This window comes from Drosophila albomicans, chromosome 2L (assembly GCF_009650485.2).
Source record: "Drosophila albomicans strain 15112-1751.03 chromosome 2L, ASM965048v2, whole genome shotgun sequence".
Taxonomy (NCBI): Eukaryota; Metazoa; Arthropoda; class Insecta; order Diptera; family Drosophilidae; genus Drosophila; species Drosophila albomicans.
In genome coordinates, this window is record NC_047628.2 from 3,900,667 (window position 1) to 3,922,955 (window position 22,289).

The 22,289-nt window shown below is 38.9% G+C and overlaps 1 protein-coding gene across 3 annotated transcripts; it reads left to right on the plus strand.

The window, feature by feature from the left end:
* Positions 1-8,722: 8,722 nt before the first annotated feature.
* LOC117565341 (neurogenic protein big brain) lies at positions 8,723-21,262 on the plus strand. Of its 3 annotated transcripts, XM_034244391.2 has the most exons (5): positions 8,723-9,216; positions 10,712-10,878; positions 12,099-12,225; positions 18,258-18,465; positions 19,455-21,262. In XM_034244391.2, the coding sequence occupies exons 1-5, from the start codon at positions 9,023-9,025 to the stop codon at positions 20,853-20,855; spliced, it is 2,097 nt and encodes a 698-aa protein (XP_034100282.1). In that variant the 5' UTR covers positions 8,723-9,022; the 3' UTR covers positions 20,856-21,262. The 3 variants fall into 3 exon arrangements, with proteins under 3 accessions (XP_034100282.1, XP_034100283.1, XP_034100286.1); XM_034244392.2 differs by lacking the exons at positions 8,723-9,216; positions 10,712-10,878; positions 12,099-12,225 and adding exons at positions 12,499-12,640; positions 12,714-13,030; XM_034244395.2 differs by lacking the exons at positions 8,723-9,216; positions 10,712-10,878; positions 12,099-12,225 and adding exons at positions 12,499-12,640; positions 12,714-13,005.
* Positions 21,263-22,289: the final 1,027 nt, after the last annotated feature.

Sequence of the window (22,289 nt, forward strand, 5' to 3'; positions counted from 1 at the left end):
AAATAGAAGGAACTCAATCTTATTTGTGCAATAAATGGATAACAGATGTTGTTCTGCGATAGCTTCAGTTATTATTTTTTTGAAAAATAATATTCTATAAAATGCACAAACACAAAATTAACAAGTTTCGACATAGGCCTTCAAAATTTTTATATTTTAAACATGGGAATTTCATATATTATCTGAAGGAGGGATTAGCATAATAGTATCCGGGAATTTATGGATAAAGTCTATTAGATTAGAGTAGAATAAATTATGTGGTTTATAAATTTTTTTAACGGTGGTAACTGAATTGATGCACTGGTAATCGTATTAATGTAAACCTCGCTCGATCTTGCATTAATTGACCTCAAAAAATTGCGTGGACAGTTCGCACATATGTATGAGCACAATTCATAACAGAAATTATAATCAAAAAAGATTTATTTATTACATGTGCACCAGAAAAAGCTGGGGTCACCATATGCAAAAAAAAAACCCCGCAATTTCTATTGGTTACTAAAGATAAAAGGGTTGGCAACCAATTCAATTAACTGAGGGTTGTGAATTCTGTTGTTATTGTTGCAAGTTAGCAGCAGCCCGCACCTTGAGCCATTTTTCTTTATGCATTTGATAGATTTTTATTACATTTCGGTTCTGTTTGGTGGCTTGTTTCGTGTCGTTGCAACTGCATTCAAATTTTTATTATTGAAATTTATGAGCGCAAAAGTGATTTTCCTCATAGTTTTCCTTCTGTCGTTTTCGTTTTTTTGTTTTTTGGGTTTTCGTGTTTTTGGTTTGTGGGTCGTGCGGTTGTTATGCTGGTGGCTTAGGGTGAGAGTAACGGCAGCAGTAACACCAATGATGGAAGGGAGGGGCGAAGGGCGCTGCTGATGGTTGACAGCGACGGTAAACAAGCCACAGAACGGCTGACAACGAACGTAATTGGCAATTGTTTTTTCCACTCCGCGTGTGAGTGTGTGCTTGCAGTACCTTTTGGGTGTCTGTGGTTGTGGCAGTTGCCCTAAACTTTGTTTTTGCAACATGTGCGCGTCTGGCCCATCAAATGCAAATCTGAATTCGAGTCCTTCTCATTCGAATGCGATTGACAAAGTGAGAAAGTTGTTTGCACTTGGCCAAAAAGTTTTCGGCTTGACTTTGTGAATTGAAATTTCATTTAAGCTCAACACTTTTTCACCTTAAATGCACTTAACATGTAAAATCAATTTACCTTTGTATCCAAATAAATTTAATATTAACATTTTGCAGCCGCAGCGCGTTAAATGTCTGTAATGATAGCAACCCTGACCTGCACATCTCAGTGGGTTAATCTGCATATGCTTTCATATACACACATACATACTTATGTATATAAAATACACAGTTAACTAAAACATTGTCTGAAACATCGCGAAAGACGCTCATGCGAAATTCTCGAACAAGATGTTTATTGATGCTAGTCTGCATCTGTTTACGATTAGTTTGCATATTACGCTTACTGGGTATGTATGCTTCGCACATATGTATGTACATTCGTATGTGCGTGTGTAGATGTGTGTACCATAAACGCAATCAGTGCTTAATGATCCATATGGCAATTGGATTAGTGGGCGCCTGCAGGCAACAGCAGCAGAAGTACTTTTTGTCTTAAGCTCTGGGTTGTCTTGTCCTGGCTGCGATTTGCATTTGAAAGACGTACAGTAAAACATACATACATACATATGTATGTATGAGCAGTAGGTGCGGTAATCAGAGTGATGACTCTACATCACCCTCTGACATTTTAGTTTGTATGTGCATACAGTATTCATACATATATACAACAAAGTCTTATTAATTTTCTATGCATCGCATCCCTCTGCGAGAACTCCCTAATAAAATGCTTATTATTTTTCCATAAAAAATCACCCAAAACAAGAAAAAACGCAAACAAATTTATCAAATATGCAAATAAGCAGAATGCACATATTGAATAAATAACACTTACCTAGCCGCAACAATTTGTTTGTGCCTCACAATTTATGAGTATGACACCCTTGGGTTTTTTGCCTTTGACGCCATTTATGATTTTCACGGACCATCTATCAAAAATTGGCAATCCATAAAAAGCGCATAAAAATGAAAGGTCCCATTTTACTATATAACATCATTCAGGTTAGTGCAGCGCCTGCTGTTGCGTTTCCCTTTTTGTTTTTGTCCAGTGCCGCCAATGAAAAGACAAGTACTAGGTCGATTATGAGATCAATGCCAAGGGAACGAGGAACCAGGGGACGGGCCTTGCAAAACAAATCGTAAAAAATGCAAATTGCAAGTCGAATCGAACAAATGGGCGCGAAATATCAAAATCGTATTAGAACTCAATACAAAAGACAGCAAAATGATTTGCATATGCAAAAATAATTGGCGAAAAATATGTAAATGAAGTTTGAAATGGGGAGGGAAGCTCGCCATGAAATTGGAAATTGAATAAAAGGCATAATAAGAAATTCCCAGTTAACTCTAGGATACCGGGTAGATAGCTCTCTAATTTTTTAGACAACATTTGTTATGTCTGCATGCAGATCAAGTTTGTTTCATATTTTTGATGATTTGGTTGCCATCATACAATAATTGTCGAAGTTATAAAAGAAATACTTTTGTATGGGCAAAAACGGCTACTTATTAGGGGTGTTATAGCCTATTTCCACTGCCACTCAGTTTTTTACGTTTCGAACCAATCTTTTTTTCCTTATGGGTTTTTACATGGGGCGAACGTAACATTCGACCTTAACGGAAAAAACAAAGGTTTTTTTGATGCAGTGGAAATAGGCTTTGACTGATAATCTAGTATATTGTACCTTCTATGCTATATTTTGAATGTGTCACTTTATCGATATACCAAATCTACCATTTGGTAATTTTTTAGTATTTTTGTTGTAATGTCGGTATATTTTGAGAAAAACACCGCAATATTTTGCTTTTGCTTTGGTGTTATAATAATTTTAATTTTATTGTTTTTTTTTTTTATAAGATTCAAAGAAGCAAATATATTATTCTAAATGCTCATGCCAGTCATGTTACTTACCCGCTACCCATAAACAGTGATAATATAACAAATAATTATTTGGTATATCGATGTACTACTACATTCAAAGGCAACTAAGACCCGACTGCAGCTGTCGTTTTTGCCATATAAAAATAGTTCTTCAATAACTTTTACAATTCTGAAATAGTACATACATTAGTTATTTAGTGTTTTTATTATTATGGACTAAAAATCGCGACATTAGTTTCGAAAGTAAGCTTACTTTTGGATTTTCTAATTGCACGGACGGACGCGGGTGTGTCAACCATATAAAGCAAGCAAAAGACATACGGACATGGATATATCAATATCTCTGCTGTTGATATTGATCAAGAATATACACACGTACATATATACTTAATGGGGTCAGAGTTGTCTTCCTCCGCGTGTTGCATCTATTTCTTACAGGCACTAAGTTGTAATATTCATCTACCCTATGGGAATAGAGAAAATATAAGTAAATGGCAGCAGTATCCAGTAGCACCTACTTGAATGAATTGTGACGATAACCTTCTCTTACAACTGTGATGACGTGATAGTATGTTGGTCCGCCCACTTAAGAGCCAAAATCAATTTGCGTGTATGTTTGTGGGCGTGACAGCAGTAATAATTTAGGCCACAATTTCGGGAAAGTATAACATTTGGCTTGTCGCTGGACTTAGCCACAGTGTGAGATAATTAATATTGTAAAATTTGTTAGGACCTATTTTGGGTGTATCTCTGGGTGACACTGTCGAGTGTCCTGACATTCAGTTTTCAATGCAATTTCCTCTCAAAAGTTCCAGAAATCCCATTTTAATTTACGTAAGCGCCAATATTAAGTATTGGGTAATGGGATAACTTTGTATTATAAATTAAGCTGAATTATTTTAGCTTCATTATAACTACAAAACCAAATAGGTAATTAGATTTACAATGTGTGCTGTAAAAACATACGCTGAAATACTTTCATGCTTAAGTATATAGTAGAAATATCTTCCTAAATTAGAAAACGTTTCTAGCACAGTACAGTTGTTAATAAAAAGCTACAACAGTAACATTAAAATAACCGTCTGAGGGACAACCACAAATTTGTGACTACTTCAAGCAAAACAATTACACAACTGTCGAAAACCGTTGGAAAATGAAACTCCAAACAGAACGGAGTTTATCATACTATCAATGAACAGACAACAGATTAAAATTTTATACTAAAAACACATGTTTCAAAATTGTCGAGAGACCAACGATAGGCCACTGAATCCGCACAACCACACGACTATCAATCAACCCACATACTCGTATCGTTCACCCAACAAGTGAAACATTTAAATGTGGTCGGCTTTAAAATCAAGTGTCTGTATGTAATGCGATATTTAAATTTTTGTATAAAAAACTAGAAGAGATAAGGTGGTATGGGGGAAAGTGCCATAAAATGGGTGGTTTAACCAAAACCTGTTAATGTGAATACAATAGAAAGCTACTTGAAACCGACCCTTTAGCAATGTACCAAACGATCATTGAATCACGCCGTCGGTTGAACCAACCCCCGAAGAGGGGCGCTACAGGGTAAAAAAAAGGTCGCCTGACTTTCAATTAATCAAATTATCGCGCCCGAGGGTTGATACGTTGCCACTCGATAAAATTGCAGCCGGGCAAACATTTGTCCACTTTCCGCAATTTGTACAGGTCAAAATTTTCGAACTGGCGAAATTTATTTTTACAGTTTTTTTGTTATACTCTGATTTGTGGTTGTTGTCATTTGTCGTGCGCTTTGAAGAAACATCAATAAATTGTCAAAAGCTGTCAAAATTTTTAATGACTGTGTGACGCCTAATAGCAAGGAATCGATTTGTTCTAGGCGGGCGGGCTATTCGATATCACTTCATGATTGCAAAATTTTATTTTTTCTTTTTTATGATACTGTGAACAGTTTTATGTTTTGTGCAAACCCCGTGGTTGATCTGTGGCCATTTTAAAATTATTAGTCTCGGTTTAATAATTCTTACGCTTTCGAAAATTGAACATGTGGGCAAACTTGAAAATAAAACACACAATGTAACATTTTTCAATTGTTTTTTGCTCCGAAAAATAAACTCAAAATACATAAACATAAACTTTTAACATTTTGTACAATGCAATAATGAGTACAAGTACAAGTAGATGTTATTTACAATTTTTAGATATTATTTTCAAATATTTTTATTTCTCGCTTTGGTGGTACCAAAAATATGTGCTACAGGCATAAAAATTAGAAACAGCTATTTTTATTATATATTAAATATATTGTTTTATAAATAAATAAATCTTTATTTTTGTTAGTTTTGGCTATTATATTTATTCTTTCAACTATCCAATATTATTTCCTATCCAACTCGCATCCAAAAAGACTGCAACAATTAAAAACCAAAAAACTGAATAGTTTAAAAGTAATCTATCTGAGGACAGATATTTTAGAACACAATCCACAACAATCAGCATGTGCACCTGAGATCAAAGAATAACAACCACAAAGAGATTTCCGCTTTTATTTCTGGATAGAAGAACACCCCAATGTTTATAGACTATAAAAATGTCACTCAAAATTAAAGTGCAAGTTGGTCTAACCCTTTGCCTGAACTATCATTAAAGGACCTTAAATGTCCCCATGACAATGACAACGGCACAAGTCAATAGTTGTACAACATGCATAAATTATATCTGTATCTGTAACAGTCGCACATATTTCACTTCATTAACAGCCAGACACGACAAGTTTCCATTCTTCATCACACCAGTGCACTATCATACCATCCTTTAACCCTTTCCTGGACGTTCAGGAACAGCATATGCAAATAATACCGCATCATTAGTGCGTGTAAAATCGGAATCAGAAAAGTATTCCAAATCAGAACGAGTGCAAGTGTACAGAATTGAAAGGGTTGCACTTTTGGAGTGTGGGGCACGTGGCCGAAAGGGTTACCCGACAACCACAACAACTGATTCCAAACCCGTGTCCTCACCACGGTCATGTGGCTTGCTGTGAATTAATATTTGCATATGGTGTTCTTCACAGCGTTTTTGTGAACTGTGAGCAATTTGAAACGTTTTTTTCTTCTGATGTTTGTCTAGGTCAAAAGGGTGACAGCAAATCAAGTTGATATTATACATAAGAACGCCTTAGAGAGATATTAAAAACTAACAATCTTTACTGGAAATCTTTTATTCCAATTGCCTTGCTCATCCTTATGTTTAACGCCTCTTAATTCGGTTGTAGATGGCTCATTTAGGAATTCGTTTTCTTTCCCACACACAGACAGAGTCTAAAGAAAACAGCAACAAATTTGATCTTGTTATGTTCTGCACACCAGATAAAAAATCAACAACATTTCGCAGACGCAGGCGTCTGATATTATCCCAGCATAGTTTTTTATGACCTGCTCACAAGTCAATTACTCATCTCAATGAATAGGGGAGCTGATCAATGTGCTGTGCTGGCAGAACCTCCCGATTAATCCACTCACAAGTCATAATTTTGTATCCTCAGTCAATTCTATGCCCGTCCTTAGAATAAACATAATTTGTCTAAATTCAAAAAAAGTATTTAAAATTTGGCTTACCAAATCTTTGTGCATGATTAGTGTTAATTAGATGAACAAATGAGAAACGAATTTAACGATATGGGCTCCAATTATATCTACAAATATGTACATCGACTAATTGTACACTTTACGCCGGCATATTCAATTGCCTACTTAGAGGACATTGCAGACAGTTGGGATATTCTCGCATCATGACACCATCTACAAAAGGCAACGGCAAAAGAGATGAAGACGACAACAATAAAAGCAACTACCAACACATGAACAACATGAGCAACCTACAATAAAGATCTTTTTGGACGCCGCCATTCCAAAGATACAAGAGACCAGCAAAAAAGTTCAGGCGGTGTTGAAAAAGGAGCAGCAACAGCAATGAAGAGAAGAAGGAAGACCGAGGTAGAGGCAGAGGCAGAGGTAAAGGTAAAACCAAAGGAATCCCAACTACCCAAGGCACAACGATCGCCTTCACCTTCGTCCATGAGCCATATGCATACGATGGTGGGACGATGTGATTGAAACAAAACATCTTATTATTACCTACGACCGACAGACTGACCAATCGACCAATGGAACGACCCCATGCGACCTCGACATGGGCCTGGACCAGGCCCTGGACGTTGCGCAAAAAAAAAAACAAGAAAAAACCAAAACATCAACAAAAAGAAACGTGCAAAAACAAATTCCCACGCTCAGAGGCTGCCTTTTGTCGTCTTCGCCGTCGTTGTTGTTGTTGCCGTTCACCACTCGTCCCCATATAAGGCGCAATATGGGAAACGTCCTTACCGCCCCATCTGCAGTTTGTGCGAAAGATGTCCGTAGTCAGTACCCAAAATTTCTGTGGCTTTCTTGCAACGCCCCCCAAAACAAAAGTTTTCAGTCTTACTCTGTTTTGTTTTGATTTTTTTCTGGTTTTTTTGTAGCTTGTCCTGCAGTTTTGTGATTGATTTCACTTTGGTTTTTGGTCATGGATGTTGCTCATCATTTCTTGACTTTCACAGCTCATTGGGCTCGCAATGTCGCTCACACGATGTGACCATCCTGACAGAAATCTGCACTCAGATCCATACACAGACAACTCCAAAATCGACAGGTATCAAGTGGTGAAGTGCTCATAATTATAGCATTTAGTGGGGCGTAAAATGTGATACTTTTTTCTCGATGTCGTTGCTGTTGTTGTGGTTATCGAGTTAAAAGTTTTTTTATGGTTAAGGGTAGTCAGGCTAAAATTTGGGAGAATATTATTATTTTCCAGAGTTTTTTCTTAAAGTATACATTTGTTATTCAATTTTTCCAAATTGTAAATAAATATTTTTTTAATATAAATCAAATTTCATTTTAAAAGACACTAACGCATTAATTTTTGGCTTGTTGTAAATTATTTAATATCTCAACTGAAACACCCCAACGATAAGTCCGCACTGCCCATTGAGCAATATTATTTAATTTTATTAATGTACCGAAAAATCAAAGACCATAATACAGTCTCTTACTATACTTATTTTCAATGAAAGCTGAGATGTGCTCAATTCCGAAACAAGCATCCGTCCAGCAGATGCTTGAGCAGCCTGGGAGTTCCACATTGCGTTCGGATTTTGTCGTATCGTGTCGGGTTGCTTTTACTGCCGCTGTTGTTTTTGTTGTTGTTGTTGCTGCTGGCTTCTGACTGCCCGTGAAATCAGTGTTATTGATCATAGGCTGCATAATCAAGTTGCAGACACTTTTCATTATGTTGCCAGTTGCCGAAAAAAACAGAGCTACCACCATTAAGAGCGACACCACTGCAACTGCAACTGGCTCTTCCAAACTCAACCTCAACCTCAACAACATCGTCATCATCATCATCATCGTCATCGTCATTGTTATCGGCGCGTTCATTATCTTCACCACCACCACAACCGTTTCGTACGATGACCAACAGGTTGCCTGTATTTTCGGCTTCCGTATTCAACTTCACCGCGCAATGAGGGTTGTTATATTCACCATAGGACCACAGCCAAATGGTTCTGCCTGCGTTGGTGGTGTGGGCAGCTGAAGCGCATGGTGGTGGTGATGGTGAATGTTGGTGAGTTTTCATCTTCAGCTTCAACTTGTTCGTTTGTTCGGCATTCGTTCGCAATTCGCACTTGTGTACGGTCGTGTTTTCGCGTTGAATCAAAAAAATTAAAAAGCCTAACACAAAATCTGTCGGAGTTCGAGAAAAAAGTCGTGCAATTGATATCAATTGAATGCAATTTGCGAGTGCAAAGTATTTCCAGTTAACTGAACAAAATGTTTGCCTAAGACAATCTCAATAATTCATTTCGTGTCGCGTGTGTTTGTGGACGTGAACGTCAATTAATCAGAGTTTTAAGCCTGTGATCTCGGTTCCATCAACTCTAATCGAAAAACATAAACAAAAGCAGTTCCTCCATCTAAAGCCATGGCCGACGAAAGTTTGCACACAATGCCGTTGGAGCACAATATAGACTATCATATAGTCACATTGTTTGAGCGCTTGGAGGCGATGCGAAAAGATTCACATGGGAATGCCATCAACAATCGTCTATCCAGCACCATGCACCAGGCACCCAAGCGCAGCATGCAGGCTGAGATTCGTACCCTGGAGTTCTGGAGGTAGGCCAACCATTAGCATTAACATTAGCACTAAGCCTCAACCCCCAAACCACCTAACAAGTAGTTACACTCATTATTTAGCCAAGACTTGTCATTGTTGAGATTCTTTCTTGTTGTATGTGTCTTTCTTTGGGTTTTATGCATACAACGCACCCATACATTCATTCAAAGACAGCCACACACACAGTAGTATTTTCATTGCTTAACTAAGTGAAATTTAAGTGGTTCTTGTGTTTTGACTTTGCTTGTAACTTGAGCACTTCTTTTGCAAAATTCGCTGAAAATGTTTAACGATATTTGTATATTGACAACTTGACGTATTTTACATATCAATCATATCTTGTTTACAATCAATCATTTTTTTATAGGCTCAAAATATTTAAATTTTTAATAGCGTTTGATGACATTTAATTCATTATTTTCTCTACTCATTCAAATGTAATTTATTGATTATAATGCAGTTAGGTCAATTGTCAATTACATATATAGGGAAAATGTCTGCTTTAATATTGGATCAAAGAATAACTTTAATTATTAAAAATCATTAAATATTTAGTAGTTTAATACGTAAATTATGAAAACATTTAGGTTTTAAAAGTGTCAAAAAATGCATCTAGAGTCAATTAATAATATGAGTCACAAAGTTTTAAATTTGTAAAAACAGCTTTGTATTTTCAAAGCACAAAGAAGAACTTTGATAACTTTTTAGCTCGCCAATTCCGTTAAGTTATCTTTTTATTAATTTTGCCATGTTTTCATTTTGGTTTCGCAGCTCCTTTGTAATAATATCAGTTGACAGGCAGATAATGAACATTTTTTGCAGAGCCTTTAAAGTAATTAAATCTTGACTGCCTTCAACTAAAATTATTTGAAAGTTCAGTCTTGTTAAAATGTTTAACTTTAACTATTTGATGTGGAAGGGTTTGCCAATTAAGAATTGTGAAGGCAGCATTTAAAAATCAGAAATTTTATGGAAATTAACAAAAGTTATGCGGCCAAAAAATTGCAGCTGGTTTCTCAGTTTGTTTGGTTTTTGCTTATCGCAGAATGCGGGGCGAGGGCCAAAGAAAGGGGTAGAGAGGCAGAAGGAGGCGTTGCCCGCTTGGATGTTTGTAATGTTGTTGTCCAGCACGACCTCCGGCAATCGTCACGGGCAGCAGCAGCTGCAAGCCCCGGGCATCGGTTTGGCTTTGGCTTTGAGTTTGGATTGGGTTTTGGTTTTGGTTTGGGCTTGGGCTTGGCACTGGAACAGTGCAATCCCTCTGTGTGCTTAATTGTCATTGCACAAGCAGCAGTAGATGGAGATGAAGATGGAGTTGGAGTTGGAGCTGAAGAGTAGGAACAAGGCTGACATTGTGTGCAATTTGTAGCGAAACATAATTTCTGGAATATATATTTACTTTAATCATATGAAATGACATGCCCCAACCGAAGTCGTATCTGTATCTGCATCTCACTCACTCCCTATCTATTTGTTTGTGTCCCTTTCTTGCAGATCCATCATCAGCGAGTGCTTAGCCTCGTTCCTGTACGTGTTCATCGTTTGTGGCGCAGCTGCGGGCGCCGGTGTGGGTGCCAGTGTCTCATCCGTGCTCCTGGCAACGGCTCTGGCCTCGGGGCTGGCGATGGCAACGTTGACGCAATGCTTTCTGCATATATCGGGTAAGTCCAAAAGAAACACGAAGCGCAAAATGAAAACAAAAACAAACAAACAAACTGGCGACAAGTGTTGCATGTTTTCTTTTTTCTTCATGCTGTTTGGGGGCGAGTAGCGAGTGGCGAGTGGCGCGTGGGAATTTCTCTGCCACTGAACAACGGCACCAGAAACAACAACAGTAACTTCAGCATGGGCCAATGGGGCACATGCAGCCCCATTTCGTATCCATTATTTTTTCTTCGTTTTTTTTTCTCTTAATTTTCAAAAAGCCAACGCACTGCGGTTGTCGCCCACGACCATGAGGTTCCTCCGCCTTCGCCACTTCCCGCCTGCACCTTCAAGAGCTCCTTCTGCTATCTGCTGCTGCGAGCGCTCTTGTAGTGGCGTCGACTTTTGTCACACCGCTCTCTCTGCTAGTTCCCACTCCTCGTCCCCCACACTCTTCACTTGACTGTGTTCTGTACAATTTCGTTGTGCTGTGTTGTTTGTTCATCTGCGTTGACATTCGAGGCAATTAAATGTTTCCACAAAAACAGCATATCTCTTAAGTTCCTTCGACTCGAGGGGGAGTTGCATGATCGAGAAACATGTGTTCTTGATTTCCCTTTAAGTTTCTTTCACATTTTCTTCCATACTTTTTCACAGCCAATTGGCTGAGCATTAAGTTATGATGTTATCTGTACGAGGCACTCCCCCAGCTCTCTCTCCCCCTTCAACCATGAAGGGGTTTTTTCCGCGAAAGTGTCAAAATGTTATTTAACGGATTTTAACGAATCCAGTTCACTAATTTTACAGTGGGTGCAACTAAGAATATTTCAACCAAAAACTATCTTTATTCTTTTCTTTAAGTTACTATTACCAAATTTATTTTTAAAAACAGAAAAGTTTTCCTACATTTTAACACAAATTGGTCTTTTAGTGATTAAATACTCCGTTGTATTTTCTATACAAAGAACAAGGCAAATAAATAGTGCAAACTATTTTATTGTTCAGACAAAGTTTTTACCAAAAGTCTGTTTTAGCCTTTGCTCAGGCAATTAACACAAACTTGTTAGGCTTTGTCTTGACTTTAACTGCTTTCTACGAATTAATGTGTTTGTCGAGTGCTGACAGCTCTAGACCACGAGATATAAGTTTGCATTTAATTTGCAGTTAATGCAGACATCTAACGAAAATGTTAAATATTTCATTAATCCATCTATTTGTATCTTGTCCTCCTCAACAGGCGCTCACATCAATCCGGCCGTTACGTTGGCATGTTGCGTGATACGCAGCATCTCCCCAATCCGGGCTGCGATGTACATGACCGCCCAGTGTGGTGGAGGCATCGCTGGTGCCGCTCTCCTTTACGGGTAAGTTCAAGAATTTATCAAACATTCTCTTATGCTTCACTTCAATGAGTATACATATGCGTGGTTCGATTTGAAAATGTATCTTTAAGATACATTGCGTTCGCTTTGTAGGCAATTTACGAGTTAATTCCTTTTTTATTTATCTTCTATTTGAATTTGCAAGAAAGTTGCTTTGCTTTAAAATGCAGTTTGCACATTTTCAAAGATCCGAAGTAGTTACATCATCATTGCTTAGTTTGCTTAAATCAAAAATTTAAGTTTGCTGCTTCAAATTCAAAAATGTATATATTTTGTACATTTGCAAGAATCGACATCATTGTTTATGCTGCTTCTCAGAACTCCAACTGACATCAAGTGAAATTTGTAAATGTGCCAGCAGCTTCTGAGTAAATGCATTGCATCTATCTATTGTACTGTAAGCTGGGTTTAATTCTGGGTAAAACTTCCATTTGCAAAGGCAATTAAGCATGGCATTCATTTCGATTTAGGTGCAAGCTCAAACAATGTATGAGGAATCTTTGTGCAAAAGCAATTTGCATTGGACTCTGCTGGTCACCGGTAATTGCTGCGCTCGACTAGTGGTACTAAACAATTTCAAATTAAATCCATAAGAGCTGTTCAATGTCACTCACAAAATCCAAATCACTTGCCACGAATGCTGTGGCGGTGACTGTACACGACTTGAACTCGAGTCGAGACGAAGGCACTTTACCAAAAACCGTTTACAGGAAATGCCATGTTCCATGTTCCATGTGCAAAAACGGGAAGCACTAGAGAAATGTGAGTGTATAAATAGGATATGCAGGTAAATGTCGTATCCTCTAGCATACACACACACACACACACAGAGAGAGAGATACAGATACAGCTGCAGATAGAGGGAGAGATACAGAGAAGCAAGCACCTGCATAAGAGGCAGGTAGCTAGGACTTTATCTACTATACTAGAGAAAACATCTGCCGGCTGGCGACGTGATTTTCCCATTTTTACAAAAATGCGTTGCTGTCAGGACCGGATTCCTTTGTCGAGGTTATATTATCGTCTTGCCATGGATGCCTAGATACACAAACACACACACACAAGCGAGCGTGCAGATACAGATACATAATTGTGCGAGGATACGGCATAGCCAAATCATTTCTGGCCTGTCAGCGTCTTTTATGCCTAGGTCCTTGCGCAGGATATGCGTAAATGCGTATGCGTATGCGTGTGGAATATCAGTCGCCCTTTGTCCCTGTCGCATGGAAAGAAAAAGAAGACCACAAAAAAGAACACAAAGAGTAAGAAAGAAATACGTTTGCGCCTGCGCAGCATTTTTAAAACAAATTTCGCTCCAATTTCGAACTCCTTTCGAAGTTGTTTGGGAAAGTTAATGCTCCTGCGACTGCAACTTCTGCGTTGCCTGTCGCATTCAGTCTGTTCAACATCTGTTTGGCTGTTGATTTTATTTTTTTACCCCTGGCTCCTTTTATTCTCTTACTTATTTTCCCTTTTTTTTGTGTGTGTTAAGTGCGTTGGCATCTTTGCTTTCTCGGTTCGAGTCGAGTTGAGGCGAATGAAACATGTTTCAGCTGCTGTACCGATCAAGTTCGTATCTTCTTCACTTCTTTTCCCTTGTTGGTTTTGACTCTCTGACGAAGGGTCCCTTCCTCCCCTTCCTCCTGAACGGGTGTGTTTTAGTTGAAACATATGTTTCCTAAAAAGTATCCCATATGTGTGTTGCATCTCATGTGTATGTTGATTAATTGGTTTAGATTTGGTAGCTGACTTTGCGGCTACGGTGGATTATTAGTTCTTGCTTTGATTGTCTGATTGATTGCCGCTATACCGAGATTGTCGAACTGAAATTTGCAAACTATGTAATAATTAGTCTAACTAATCATTATAATTTGAATCATAATAAAGAACCACTTCATTTAGCTGACTCTTGAAAACGGTTCCTCCATTATTCAATGAATAGCAGTCTCAAGAAGCACGTTGCTTGCAACTGTTTGTGAGCACGCATGTTGCCACTTGTGCAGGCGGAGACCACTTCCCACACTCTCCTGTCACATATCAATTGTCACTATCCTGGTATCCTAAAAAAGTATGCAGACATGTGACACGAAACTGCAGCTAAGACACAAGTACTCGAAGACTGCTTCGTTTATTATTTTTAATTGTTTTGAGAGACCCGCAGCATATTTAAGTATCGATATCCGGCTCGGATATGCGATATTTAAAGATCTCTTTTGCTTAGGTTATTGTTTTGGCATTCCCAATGAGTATTCTTCCCAGTAGTTTTTGTAGTTGTTGGTTTATTCAGAACGTGCGCCAAGCACGTTCCAAAAAAGCCAAGGCAGCCTTTGAAAATGATGAAAAAAAAAGATAAAAATCAGGTAGAGACCGACAACCGACCGACAACGAACAACCGAAAGCCGAAAGCAAAAGAATGCATAATTAACGATTGCATTGGCCTTTGTTCAACTTGAAACGTTGAGCGTTTCAAGACAGATCGAGACTCCAGAGTCGAGAGTCGAAAGTCGTTGCGCCTGCGCAGGATGCGTCGTCGTCGGAAACTTGAAATCAAACACGTGTCGACAGCATTGCGACGTTGCTCCTTTCTGCTATCTGCTTTCTGGTTGGTCAATCCGAAAGAGCAGCTGGCAATGCACAAACGAGCTCAACTCGGACCCAACACACACCTGCCGCCCAAAATTACAGTAGTTTCACACACAAGCAAGCGCACACGCAGTCAAAGTCGAGAAAAAATAAACAGGATTTTCGGGTCGAAATTTGAATTTTGAATGCTACAAAACGAAGTGAGGCCAAGGGACTGGAGACTACGGTACAAGGTAATAGAGATGAACGCGTGCAGCTTTTCTGACCGTGACACGCACGACTCTACATAAAATGTATAGGAGTAATGAGTGAATACCGAATCCATTTGATTAACCGGAAAATAATGAATCGTTAAAGTCTCATTAAAATTATAAAATTCGAAATGAATTTTAAAACTCAATTCTCCTATCCCATCCTAAACAGATTTAATCTCGGCGGCATACATCAAAAGATAGCTTATCTTCAGCAGGGACAACAACTTCCTGGGCAGTACTTTCTAGTGTATAAAAATTTAAATCGATAGGCCAAATCAATTCGTGTCACATTCATCGGCAATTGAATTAAGGATTCTGCTCGAGTTCGAGCATGCTGGCTGTTGGCTTATCGCCTATGGAAATGGCATCCTGTTGCCGCTTCCGGTTGTTGCCCCCTTTTTCAGAAATCGAAAACTAAACTGTGTACAACTGGTCTGTACCTGACACGGTCACCTCTGGTGGAGCTTGTGCTATTTATGCAAGCCAAGCAATGTATGTGCCACAAAGCATGTGCCACATTCAACAAATTGTTGCATTAAATGCACATTGAAATTGCAATTTTGTGACCAGTAAAATTTATAATTAATTGCTTTGTGGCATAGTCAATAAATTGCATCGTCTGTCTGAATATTTATTACACATTTTAATTGTGCCTCAGTCACAATTTTACTTACATGCATGTGTTTGTGTGTGTGGGCGTGATGATGGCTATGTGGGTGTGTGAGAGCATATTTATTGATTGTAAATTCGACTTGTGAATAGAATAAATATTTAAATTTGCGTTTTCAAACTCAAACTAACCAAATATTAAAGTCAAAGTCAGGTTGTCAACGCGTGCTTAACGAGTTGGCAGCTTAGTCATGAGTGTGGATGGCAACTCTGGCAACTACTTAGGAAACTCCTTATGGGAGTAAGCTTATTCACTTTAATAGCAAATTGCTAGAAATTGAACAACTTAAACCCCCAATGGGGATAAAGTACAAATTGCTGAAAATTGCATTATTCTGGGAAATATTTGATTTTGCATGGCATAATTATGTTAGGACAAGTGAAAAAGCAAAGGAGAAGCAAGGGAAACTCGATAACATAGTCCCTGTCCGCGCCAAGTTAACCGGAGCTATTCACACGCATCTCTGAATCCCAGACCACATTCAACCGAGCGTGTTGCACATAACACAACCTCACTTGCCATGCGGATGTGGTGGCAACAAATGTGCGAGGAAATGTGTTTCCCTTTTAAAACCCAAACACACTCACACTCACACTCTCACTCGATCTGTTGCAAACTTGGGCTATAGTTCAAGTTTTCAGTTTGTTGTAAGCTTTTAATATATGTGTTTTTCTCTCACCATGTTATCCTCTTTCCCTTTCTCTTCCTCGGCTTCTCCTTTTTTTCTACTCCGTTCTTTTGCTTTCTGTTTGCATTTATCGTGCAAACAATTTTGGTCAGGAAGAGAAAACTGAAAAGCTTAACGGCACATAAACTTGTGCCAACATTTTGCTATTTCCTGCCACTTAGTAGCAGCTACTAAATGTGGCCCTGTGTTTCTGTATTCGTGCTCAAGTTTATGTGTCGTTGTTATTGTTGTGTAAAATTAGCACTACACATTTATGTATGTGCAAACAACGAAAAAAGCCAAAAGCCAAAAGCCAAACACTTGTCTCACAAAAATAAAAAGGACAAATACATAAATGTTTTCTCCGCGCTTAAAATCGTTAAAATGATTTTAATCGAACAATGAAACTCTACAAATATTTGTATTCAAGAAAAAGAGTTTCATATGCGGATTGAACAAACATTTATATTAAATTTTAAAGATTTTAGACACTTTTCTCTTTGACCACTTCATAACATTTTCATACTAACTGTAGATGAAAGAACTTACCTAATATCTCCATTTATTGTATTTATAAGAAGCTTAACAGTCTAAGTTTTTTAATCTTCACCCATTCATCGAATACATTCGTCTCTGATCAGAACTTATTGTAGCTGTAAAAGGCCACAAAAGCATTTCAAAGCATCACCTCGCGATTCTTTTGCAAATAGTTGAGCTTTTCACACATTTATTATATTGGCACAACTATTTGCAGTTGGAAAAGCTGGTGATTATTGCGGCTAAGCTGACAGCAATATTTGCCAACCCCGAGGAAGCATTGGCACCTTGGCACCTTGACACCTTTACACGTTTACACATTTACACAATTTCAGCCAGGACTATCTCTCTATCTCTATCTCTGTCTATATATGTCCTTGTCAGTCACTCAATGCTGCTTCCCATTGAATGCGGATCCGAGCTCGCTTTTGAGTTGAAGTGCGAGTGCTGGGGCTGTTCTATAATATTTGTTGAAGTACTTTTAAGTGCATTTCGAAAGCATTTATTTCCGGATTTTCCACAGTTATTCAATGTTCCGGTGAGCAAGTTGCATATCCACAAAAAGCATAGCAAATGTTTATCCTCTTGGAATGTGTGAAGTGGGAAATTTATGAGGAGCAAAGCTTATACTCGTAGTATTAGTTTTCACTCTCTTCCCATTAAGAAACTAACATTTATGTTGTCATTTTATTGAGCAGACAAAAGTTTGTATCTGTACTTTAATAAATCTGGCTTATCAACTTGCTAGACTAATGTATTGAATAATAATTTACTGATGAAAATGAATCTTTTATTTACAATTTTCTGCAATTAATAGCACTCAATTAATATGACGAACTATTAAAGATGTATGATAACAATTGAGTTACAGTTGCCAGCAGAGTTTATCAGCTAAATGTTTTTGCTCATATGTTATTATCAGGACGAACACCATCTGCATGTCAGTGAACTCATTAGCATTATCACGAAAGTTGAATTGTGCATAAATCACAAAGGCTCTCGCAAAACTTTTCGCCACATAGAAATAGGCAACAACTTTTGTCACTTGGCAATTGAAACTTTGGCAATCTAAATTATTTCATGTGCCGCAGCCCACAGAACTTTATGAGGTGAATGTTACTGTTGGAGAGAGGTTTAGCTGACTTTTTGGGTTGGTTTGAAATATATACTCGTTCTGCATATGTATCTGGCGTTTACAATTTACTTCTCAAATGCCAGTCAGAGCCTTGGCAATTGAGTGTGAAACTTTTGTTCGTGTGTTCAGTGTGTAATCAGTGAAAATTTGTGCTTATCTCGTTTACAGTGTCACCGTACCTGGATATCAGGGTAACCTACAGGCGGCCATCTCGCACAGCGCTGCCCTCGCTGCCTGGGAGCGATTTGGTGTGGAATTCATACTGACATTCGTCGTGGTGCTTTGCTATTTCGTGTCCACCGATGCTATTAAGAGGTTCATGGGCAATTCCTCGTTCGCCATCGGAGCTGCATACAGTGCCTGCTGCTTTGTTTCGGTAAGTTTTGTGTTTGAGTTTGACATTGATAATGATGCTTCAGGAATCTCGAGACTCGGGCCAGAAACGTTCAGCGAAACATAGAGTGAGAGAGAGAGACAGATGAGAGACTTGAGACATGGGACTGAAAAACGCACCTGCCTTTTGCGCATTTTTATGGTGCAAAATCGCAGCGTGACATCAACAGAAATGGGCACCTTTAAGGCTGACTACCTGGGCACGGCCTCAACAAAGGGATTAAGAAATTGGAAAAGATAATTAATTTAGCGAGACTCATAAAGTCGCTTCGATCAGTTCTGAAATTAAAAGCAAATATTTGCGCGGGCAGTTAAAATAAAAGTTACATATATGAGTTCAGCTTTCCGAAGTGTGTATATATAGAATCGTACATAATTCAGATAGTAATACACTATATTGAGGGACATTGCTTTCATAAGTCATATTCATATATAAACAAGTAAAAACTACATTCGAGTGTGATTGATTGTCATTTTTAATACAACAATATTCTACAAGTATACCGAAAGCTATATTTGGTATATCGATGCAGTACTGCATTGAAAATATAGAACATTGTCACCCAAAGCATCTAAGAATCAAATGCAGAAGGCGCTTTTTGCTATTCTTAACTTCTAAAAATGTTATCTTATCCCATCGAATTTTCGGGAATCATAAATACTATATTTATTATTGTATGTGACAAAAATCGCAGCTCTAAAAATAAATATGAAACAAATTAATTTAGAGTAATTAATTTATAGCTCTATCTATTATAGTCTCTGAGAGCTCTCTCTCTCTCTCTCTCTCTCTCTCTCTCTCTCAGAAAAAAAGGCTTTCTCCCACTCACATACATTTTCTGCATGCTCAAAGTCATAATACCCTTCTATCCTATGTGTAACGGGTACAAAAAGAGATATTTACATTCACCCTGAAATACAGAATATCAAGCGACACATTTAACAAGGTGTTTTGCGTTAATTCAATTACAGATGCCCTACTTGAATCCGGCACGCTCCTTGGGCCCATCTTTTGTGCTGAACAAATGGGACAACCATTGGGTGTATTGGTTTGGACCCCTCGTCGGAGGAATGGCCTCTGGTTTGGTGTACGAGCACATCTTTAGCTCACGTCGCAGTGTGCGTCATGGCAAGGGCAGCGTCGACAATGACTCCAGTTCGATACATTCGGAAGATGAGCTCAACTATGACATGGACATGGAGAAGCCGAACAAGTATCAGCAATCACAAGGCACCTATCCACGGGGCCAGTCGAATGGCGGCGCCGCAGTGGCAGCTCAACATGCTGCCGCTAACATGGCCCAAATGGGTGTGGTGAATGCTGGAGGCGCTGGCAACTATTGCCAGAATCTGTACACTGCGCCGCCGCTGTCCTCGAAGTATGAGCAGCAACAGGAGCCGCTCTATGGTGGCACTCGCTCGCTTTATTGCCGATCTCCCACTCTCACCCGCAGCAACTTGAACCGCTCGCAGTCTGTCTATGCAAAGAGCAATACGGCCATCAATCGTGACATTGTGCCGCGGCCTGGTCCATTGGTGCCGGCTCAGAGTCTGTATCCGATGCGCACTCAGCAGCAGCAACAGCAGCAGCAGCAGCAACAACAACAACAACAGCAGCAACAGGCGGTCACGGCAGCCCAATCGTCACATCTCCAGAACCAGAACGTGCAGAATCAGTTGCAGCAGCGCAGCGAGAGCATTTATGGCATGCGTGGTTCGATGCGAGGACAGCAGCAACCTCTGCAGCAGCAACAGCAACAGCAGGCGCCTGTTGGCATGCAGCAGCAACTGCAGGCAACGCCCCAGCTATTGGCAGAGCAACAGCCACAACCACAGGGCTTCCAGCCAGTCTACGGATCACGCAACAATCCCACACCGCTAGATGGCAACCACAAGTTCGAGCGTCGCGATCAACAGCAGCTTTATGGCATGACAGGGCCACGTAATCGTGGCCAGTCGGCGCAATCGGATGACAGTTCGTATGGCTCGTATCATGGGTCGGCAGTCACGCCGCCAGCGCGTCATCCCAGCGTGGAGCCATCGCCACCACCACCGCCTATGCTCATGTATGCACCTCCTCCACAACCGAATGCAGCCCATCCACAACCGATTCGCACGCAATCGGAGCGCAAGGTGAGTGCGCCTGTTGTTGTCTCGCAGCCTGCTGCCTGTGCAGTTACCTACACCACATCGCAGGTGCCCACAACTGTCACGACAACCACACCACAGCAGCAGCAACAGCAGCAGCAACAGCAGCAGCAGCAGCAACAACAACAACAGCAGCAACAGCAGATGATGTTGCAGCAGCAGCACCAGCAACAACAGCAAGCGCATCAGCAACATTATGGCATGCTGCCATTGCGACCAAACTGAAAGCGGCTCTCCTGGGGCCCCGTAACGACGCCGCCACCAACAACAATACAAACGGCCCTCGCACTCCACCCCGCGGGCACAATGACCCTACACAACTGCAGCCTAGCCAAGCAAAGCAGTTTATTCTAATGCAATCCCAGGCATCCAAAGGAATTCTACGCAAAGTCTTAGCTTTTAGATGAACCTAGACATTATCCATCGCCCTTAAGACTAGATAGTATTAGGGATATAGCTACAGATGTACATGGAGAGATATTAGATAGAGCTATAGATGTAGAGATAGCTTATACCACATTGTATTATTAATATACTCTACGAATACAGGAACTCACACCTAGCAGCATGCAACAATAAAATTAGCCAGAAATAAAAGAAAAAAAACAACGATTAATATAAGTAAAATTAGCATACCTAAATAAAAATAGATGTATTCCTAAGAATATTGCATTTAGAATTCTGCAACTCTTAGACCAGGAGAAAGACATATACTTAACAATTGTTCAATTTAGTAAGTGAACGATTCTATATAGAGAAAACAAACGTTTTTCAATGATTACTTCATTTTTGTTTTGTTATACTATTTTGGAATTATGTTTTTAATTTTCGCACATTTTTTAACATTTCATAAATTTCGTTATATTCACCTAAAATATAATACCTAGACTGAATCTTTATTTTATATAGTACACTCGCATATAGTTTTTTGTCTATTACAATTACGACTCATGCTAATCGATTCACTTAAAAAAATGTGTATATACTTATAATTATATAAATTATATGTTACGAATATATAACAATATTTATGTAAATGCTAGCAAATAACCTGTAACGACGTCATCTATATAACATAGTACATACTCCATAGATATATCGTACACAATAGTATGTATACACGTAGTCATATTAATTCTTTGTATTACTTGTAAGTATTACAATGTGTATTATTAGCATCGAAAAAAAAAACTAAAATATATCAAATACAAAAACTGTTCTATAACCCTTGAAAATGACGTATATCTTTTTAATTTGGACATCAAAAGAAGCGAAAAAAAATACAAAACTTTTTTTATCATGTCTAAATTTATTTTCTCCACGGCTAAATACGGTACCATAATTATTTTAAAATTTAAGTCACCACACTTCCGTATACAAATCATTTTCGTGTGCATAATTAAAGCATACTTTTAGGCTGCCAAATTACCGCAATACATCATCACATTCGTGTCACGATAAAACCACGCTCATTTCAAAACACATGACGTAAAAGACTCACGAGAGGCAATAAATGGGTCGCTTTGTAACGGTAAAAGAGCGAATAGTTGTGACACTTTATGCAGCGAAGCAACAAAACAACGTCAACTGGCTGTCTGGCTTTTAAAACTGTTTGCATTGCTTGCTTGCTGGTCCACGATAGTCTATGGCACTTGAACT

What these genes read in the sequence shown, in the direction of transcription:
- LOC117565341 (XM_034244391.2), top strand. Translation starts at nt 9,023, where the DNA reads ATGGCCGACGAAAGTTTGCACACAATGCCGTTGGAGCACAATATAGAC. An exon ending in CGTACCCTGGAGTTCTGGAG is followed by an intron (nt 9,217 to 10,711) that starts GTAGGCCAACCA and finishes CCTTTCTTGCAG; the next exon opens with ATCCATCATCAGCGAGTGCT. An exon ending in GTGCCTGCTGCTTTGTTTCG is followed by an intron (nt 18,466 to 19,454) that starts GTAAGTTTTGTG and finishes ATTCAATTACAG; the next exon opens with ATGCCCTACTTGAATCCGGC.